A 7894-nucleotide genomic window follows, 5' to 3' on the forward strand; every position below is an offset into this window, starting at 1 on the left:
TATTATACGCTTTAGTTTATTTTTCCTGTTTTATAATTGATTCTTTATCTATTTTTCCATTAATAATCAAAAGCCTAACCCTCACCCGGCAGACACTATAGGTACTTGTCTTGGTCTTCTTTTACTTGCCTCCAATTATTGGGGTCAATGTGGCATGGTTGTTTATGCTAAATGGGCTGTTCTTGAGTATCTCAGAAACTGTTGATCTCCTGTGATGTTTACACAAAACCGTCTCTAGTTTATCTTAACAAATCTGCAGTAACAGCAGCCAGTTGTACCTAATAAACTGGTTCACAAGACGCAGTAATAAAAGCTAAAAATTAGTAGTCATGAAAAAGAATTAAAAAATTTAAATTATTAGATTATAAATAAACATGCCTGTTTTTTCACTGATAATAAGCCGATATATTGTTTTGTACCTTACTCAAGTAACGGACACGAATTCAGTCCAGATGTTGGAAAGCACCAAAGGGCAGCCTTTTACGTATGGAGGGCCTGTTGACCCAAAAATCAACACTGTCAAAATGTTCTCACTTTAGGGGATCTTCTGTCCTTGTGAGAATGTCTGGTTCTCCTTTACAACCATTGAAATGCATTAACACACTGCCCTTCACCCCACGCAGACGCATTCTCACACCCTGGATGACCACGGAGTGTTGGGCAGTAATTCAGTCACAAACGTTGCTCATTTCTGAGGAAGTAAAGCCAGGAGGAAAAATCTGAGTGGAGGAGTCTCCTCATCTACCCACATCTCATTTCATTGGCTAAGAGGCATGATGTCACAGAGTGGAAAAACCTATAAGAAGTCACACTCCCACACAGACAGCAGACAAGCTGAGAGCTCATTCACTTAGAACAAGGAAGACGGCTCTGTGAACCACATACGACTCATCATGTGCAGAGGACGCGACTCGCTGCCTATCACCTGCCTCGAAAGGTGAGATATGTGAGGATGTTATATCAGATTTTTCTTTTTTAAACAAGAGATTATGATGTTGTCACCTGTAGAAAATACAGAATGGATTAATCTAACTGTAACTCTTCCTCCTTTTTTAACAGGGCAAAAGAGCTGAAAGCTCTGTTTGGGAGTTTGCTACAGAAGTCAGACAGCATCACTGGGCACTCAAAGAAAAGCGACAAACTGAGGTAAGACATTCATTCAGCATCTCTTTTTCAGCACTTCAGTTGAGTTCATGTGAATCCTGGATACTGTGGGAACATTTCCTAACTACTTTGTCTCTGCTTCTGCAGGTTTAATGTTGAGGAGCCTCTTAAATGGAAGGAATCATTTGATAATCTGTTGACCTGCCCAAGTAAGTCCACCAGATCACTCACACAAGTAAATGTAAATAAGTTTTGAGCTTTCTATGAGATGTTAACTCTTTCTCTTCTCTTTCTCCTTCCTCCAGATGGACTGTGTCTTTTCAGAGCATTCCTGGTGACAGAGTTCAGTGAGGAAAACGTTGCCTTTTACTTGGCATGTGAAGACTACAAAGCAACTAAGCCTTCAAAACTAGCTAGCAAGGCAAAGAAAATCTATGATGAGTTCATCGGCTCCGACGCACCCCGTGAGGTAATTATCTGATAAGCAGAACTAGACACACTCTATCAAACTACTGGTTTCTCTTATCGTGTTGTTAACTATTGATAATCAACTGACTGTTTTGCCTTGTCCCGTCTACAGGTAAATCTCGACCATGAAACCAAAGCGATCACCAAAGAGAACATGGAGCAGCCCAACCAGTCCTGTTTCAATGTGGCCCAATCCAAAATCTACACCCTGATGGAGAAAGATTGCTACCCTCGCTTCCTCAAATCCTCAACATACCTGGAGCTCACCAGGAAAACCAAGACTGGAAGATAAAAAAATGATAAAACACTGCCCTACAATGCGATGACTCCTCAAAAGGACATAAGCTGACTGACGCGCAGTGGAAACTGTCAAGTTTTGGACGGAATAAATACCTCAGTCCGAGGAGTTTTCGTGCCCAGTTGTGGAATAACTTTAGAGACCGGAGATGTCCAGAGATTCCACATCGGAGTGAGAGGCGGAAGTTGCGAGGCTGTGAGGATGAACTGACCTGCAGGCAATGTCTGCCTCTTAAGGGCAAACATGTACTGTGCATAAAAGACTGGATGAAAGACAACATGAAGGCGATACTAAAAAAAATTCTGATATGAGTTGCACAACAAAAGTACCACTAGGAGAGATACTGCTGTGTAGCATTAATGCTTATTTATTCGTTATTTATTGAAAATAAATGTTTACGAAGCTAAAGTTTGCTGATTATTGAAAACTGTATGTTTTGTATTTATTTGCCTATTTTATTTTTTACATTGTATTTTTTTTGAAGTATCTGGAGTACTGTATGGAAAAGTAAATGCATTGAATAAAAAAATCATGAGAGAAAGGAACTTGTTCCAGAGGAAATTCATTTGTAGAGATGGTGGAGTTTGTTAGTCACAGTAGGAAAAAGAGAGTAGAAGGCTGGTTCGTGTTTACTGTGAATCTTAATGACTTACAGTGGCCTTGTTCCACTTCACAGATAGGTGTCAAGATGACCCCTCATTTTCTCTGAGGTAACAGTTAATAGATGATATGTAAAAAACGTATGTTTGTGTAAAACCAGACTAAAGGTGGATAGATGCATAAATACATTCATTAATCACCAGAGGAAATGTCAGATACAGTCACAAACACAAGAGTCAGATTAAAGGTCCAAGTGACACATAAAAGGCAGACAGTATTCGCAGTATGCACAGACGTGTAAATGGGAATATTTTTGTCCTAAATCCACTGACGTACACAGTATGATTCAAATCCATTACATTTTTTTTCCATACAAAGTTCGAGGCTACATCCAGGTTTTTCAAAAGAGGTTTTCATTTTATATTTAAAAAAAACACACACAATCAAAGTTTCCTATGACCACTTTTTCAAAATTAGCCTGAACTTGAAATAGACTCAAGAACCTGGAAATTAAAAATAAGAAGAATGGCAGCTTAACAGCTGTTTTTAATGTATTTTTATGAGGTTTATTCACACCAGTTAACCTCTGTTTCATTTGCTGTTGCCACGGTCACGTACACAGGAGACTCTAAGAACTGAAAGCCTGTTCTGGGAAAACTGGGAAAACTCCAAAACCGTAAAGTAGCTGCAGGCAGCAGCCGGTTCGCTTTAGTTCTTCCCACCTTGCCAGGGAGAGAAATTGCCTCACACAAAATGTCACCTTGTGTTTTATTTTACATTTTGCTTCCTTTGTGAATTTTTAACAATTGATTAAATTACTTTAATGAACTTTGGAGGTTCTACAAGGTGGATTTTGCTGTTTAAACAGAGGCTAGCTATTTTTCCCATCCTATGCTAGGCTACCCACCTGTACGCTGCAGTTTATAGTTAGAATACCCATATGAAAAGTAGCATTAAACTTCTTGTCTATGTGAATCTAAAATATACACTCCTATTTTGAGATGTGACCATCATCCTATCTGATGGATATAGCTATATCCAGTGGCTAGTTAGCTTAGCATAAAGGCTAGAAAGACAAAAAACTGCAAGCCAGGCTGATTCAAAATATACTAAATGAACACGTACACATACAGTTACTGTTTAAAGATTAAACAATCATGTAGTGCTATGTTTGCCATTCAAGAGAGTGGCATCAACAGACATTACAGGAAATATCAGATTTCAGCACCTATTTTGGTAGCATCTCTGGAAGTCATGTCAAGCTAACCTATTTACATAAATGAGACAAAAGCTTTGATTTAAATTTTAAAGATCAGGAAATTTATTGTATAAAGTCAACAATCCAATAAGCTTTAGTGTTATCCCAAAATGTTAGACTGTTGTTTAAAGATTAATAGATTTACAAGTGTGTCAACAGGCAGATTAGGCTTTCATAAAAGGTTTGAAGCTAAATGTTGTAAAATGCTAAGCCCATAACGGACGGCAAATGTGTTTGTGTCCAAAACATAAGTTCATTTTCCCGGGAAACATCTGCGTGTGAAGGATGGTCACCATGGATACAGCAGCTACCTACCATGCACCTCCACTGGCAGGTTTGTTTACTAGCCCTACCTCAGGGCCCTGTGAGTCACAAAAGCCTCCCCTCCCTTTGGTAAATCAGGCTCATCCTTTCATTCTGCCGCCATCCATCAGCGCCACCTCCTCGTTGCTCTCCCCTTCCTACACTGTCCTGCTGAAACAAATGACTCCTGTTCAAACACTTGGCAACTAAAACGCAGAGGGTGAAGTCATTAGCACCACTCTGACACTGACGGAAAAAGACAGTGGCTATCTCTCCACTCCATCCCTCTTTTTCTGTGTCACTTCCACACAGAAGTGATGAGTAAAAAGGGCCTCTTCTGAGCCTCGACGTACAGTAATTGAGATTAAGTGGAGAAAAACTCATTTGTTTTTCGGTCACTGTAAACTCAAACACTGCCATCTTAATTTCAGGGAACAGATGGACATAATTTTTAACTGTTGCTCATGCTGTAACACATCATCTTACCCACATACAGTATTCAGCAGTATTGAATTTGAATTCAACCCTGTGGACAATATTTTGCTGGGTGGACATTCATGATTTATGTCTAATTTAGTCAAAAAAGTATATGGAGATCCAATAAAGTAGATACATATGGGCCAACAGGACTTCTGTGGAAAATGAAGTAAATGAGGTTTACTTTGTTTTTAACGTATTAAGATCAATATTTGGTGCACAAAATAAGAGATACAAAAAAACTAGAACTTTAAGTAACAAATTTCTGGCTTTAACCGATATGGTGTGGAATACGTGTGCATTGTGACCCCAAAAATACATTTTTTGCCATGTGTTTGACTGCATGCAGATGGGTGGACAAAGAAAGTTAAGATGAATCATGATGTATTAAATGAAAGCCAGAAATACCTTCATGCCTCAAATTTTTTTTCTTTAGTGACGATAAATGAGTAATCGTCGGTGATACTGAAAGCTGTAGGGCCTGTTTCAGTAACTCTAGATTGTGCTGGGTAGCATTAATCTGATAGTAATCTTTTACGCAGAGTGCTATAGAGAGAGTGTGTGTGTGTGTGTGTGTGTGTGTGTGTGTGTGTGTGTGTGTGTGTGTGGTATTTCTTTGCCTGTTCCTGTGTTTGTTTCTTTCTGCGCGTCTGTGGTCAGATTTTGACAGATTACGATTGCGTCACAAGTTTGCAAGAAGCATTTAGGAAACTTTACAGCTGCGGTTGTCAAGATTTTAAAAAAATTAGAGCTGATGATGAAGATGGGTGTAGTCTCAGAAATCATTATGTGGTGTCATCTGTACTTAATTTCTAGTTTAGAAATCTGAAACGAACTAAAGCTGTTCAATAAACGTAAAATAAATCAGTAGTTACTAGAAGTAGAAGAGCAAAGAAGCTTAAAATATTACTGATAGAGATCAAATCAAATCAAATATCAATAGTATTGACATTAATGCTGGTATTGATATCAGATTAGTGCGATAGGATTGATACTTTGTTTCTAGTTGCTACTTTCAGTGTGTTTAAAAAAAAGTTGAAAAAGAAAACAAAGATCCTCTTTATTATTTGATTAACAATTTGATAAAACAGTTTCTTTGCCTGGTTACAAAGACATCTACCATTCATCAAAGAAATGATATTAATTGTAAAAAGTCCATCCTCAGCTAAGCTAATACACTCAAAGATGCGCCACTCAGATTTAAGAGAAGCTCGGAAAATCATTTTCAGTGCAATAATGTAAAAAGCATGTCCAAATCTGATTTATCATTCTCCACAGCCCGTAATTGATCCATCCATCATTCATTTTATTCCGCTTCTCAATTTCAAGGTCGTAATGGGTGGGGCCGGGCGGAGGGGGCTCCAGCCTATCCCAGCTGTCATCGGGGAGAGGCAGGATACACCCCGGACAGGTCACCAATGTGGCGAGGGAAGCGACCTTGACCGAAAACATGGAGTGCAGGGCTAAATCTTTCTTTGATGACAGGGATCTTTCTGATTCCCACAAATGTGAAAGAAAACACTGCTGAAATTCATAGTGACGCATCTAGTTTTGAAATAAATCCCCCAACCAGTTTACAATAAAACACATCATCTAAATAACACAGAAGGTGTAAAGATGGTAAATGGTTCTTAAATAGTGCTTTATACAACATGCATCATTCATCCGTTCACACCAATTCACACAAGACAACATTCACACAGACTCATACTTTTTTTTTTGTGTCCCGTTTGGATCTTTAGCCATCAGAATTGTTGTCTTAAGGCCAAGAAAGATGCCAAGCGGATTTATTTTACCAAGTGGATCATCATGGCTTTGCCATATTGGTCCATTTGATTGACCTTTATTATAATTATGTATTTATTTTATTTTCGGTTGCTACAAACGGGACAGACATGACTGGGGGATAGGACAGGGAGAGAGAATGAAAGAAAGAGAGGGAGAGAAAGAAAACCAGAGGGGAGAAGAGACGGTGAGAAAGGGGGGGGAAAAGAAAGAAAAACAAACAAAACACCTGGATCACCTGTATGGAGAAAAAAAAACAGAAGAGAAAGCAAACAAAAAAAAGAGCAACATAATAAAAACAGTATGTCTGTGAAGGTTCTCAGTCATCCAGGTCATCGTAGTCAAAGGAGCTTGCAAAGAAAAGCGTCTGGACTTCTTTAAGTTACTTGAAGACGTTTCACCTCTCATCCAAGAAGCTTCTTCAGTTCTAAGGTCAAATGGTGGGGAGTCCCAGATTTAAACCTAGTGAGAGTATCCCCCCACAGAGGGATGATCCTCTAATCGCCTGAGCCAAGGTGTGAAACTGGGTGTGGGTCCCAATCAGCCAGAGTTTCGGGTGAGTTCATTGTGAAACCTGACCTCACCTTATCATGCGAATTCCTGAGGTCAGATGACCCAGGATGTGAGTGGGCGTTAAGGCGTCTGGGGAGGGATCTCAAAACTGGATTATAGATGGCAGACAGTTGGTGTCGTTCAAAGATGGTCGCTCACAGTGGACATAGATGGCTTCTTTCACTCCTCTTTCAAACCATCTGTCCTCTCTGTCCAAAATGTGAACATTGGCATCCTCGAAAGAGTGTCCTTTGTCCTTTAGATGCAGATGGACAGCTGAGTCTTGTCCTGTGGAGGCGGCTCTTCTGTGTTGTGCCATGCGCTTGTGAAGTGGCTGTTTGATTTCTCCAATGTAGAGGTCTGGGCATTCCTCGCTGCACTGTACAGCATACACCACATTGTTAAGTCTGTGTTTAGGAGTATTGTCTTTCGGGTGAACCAGTTTTTGTCTGAGTGTGTTGCTGGGTCTGAAATGCACCGGGATGTCGTGCTTGGAGAAAACTCTCCTGAGTTTTTCTGATACACCGGCTACATAGGGGATGACAATGTTGTTGCGTCTTTCTTATCCTCCCTCGCTGGTGTCTGGTCTTCTTTTCTTCTTTTCTGTGCCTCTTTGCTGACTTTAAGAACGCCCATTTAGATAATAAAAACAGCACCATCACAATAAACTAGCTAGCAGTAGATAACAGTAGATACTAAATATTAAACGATATTGTGCAGCACGCAAGATAGACAGCGCACAATGTGCTTTGAGGCAGCAGCCAAGAAAGGTGTAGTCCGCGTCTGTGAACACCTGTGTGGATCAGCATGCTTGTATTCCAAAGATTTCTCCATGTAACGATCTGCTAGGGAGTGTGGGGAGCTATAGCCCCATCCCCCAGGGTATGAAGCAGGTATGGAGGAGATCCAGGCCCCAGATATCCAGAGGTCCCAGAGTATGAGGACCCCCCCCCCCCCCAACCGTGCCACCCTCCTGGGAAGAGCTGAGTAGAGCCCCAAACAAGAGGTCACCCAGCACCTACGGAGCAGAAGCCAGAGGGGGTTGCAGT

At 40.3% G+C, this 7894-nt stretch overlaps 1 protein-coding gene across 1 annotated transcript; it reads left to right on the top strand.

Annotated features, from left to right (window-relative positions):
* The first annotated feature begins 823 nt into the window (after positions 1 to 823).
* rgs5b (regulator of G protein signaling 5b) lies at positions 824 to 1864 on the top strand. Its single transcript, XM_006786872.3, has 5 exons — positions 824 to 937; positions 1060 to 1146; positions 1252 to 1313; positions 1410 to 1573; positions 1685 to 1864. The coding sequence occupies exons 1-5, from the start codon at positions 894 to 896 to the stop codon at positions 1862 to 1864; spliced, it is 537 nt and encodes a 178-aa protein (XP_006786935.2). The 5' UTR covers positions 824 to 893.
* The last annotated feature ends 6030 nt before the right edge of the window (positions 1865 to 7894 follow it).

This window comes from Neolamprologus brichardi, chromosome 18, assembly GCF_056152115.1.
Source record: "Neolamprologus brichardi isolate AB-2024 chromosome 18, ASM5615211v1, whole genome shotgun sequence".
Classification (NCBI taxonomy): Eukaryota; Metazoa; Chordata; class Actinopteri; order Cichliformes; family Cichlidae; genus Neolamprologus; species Neolamprologus brichardi.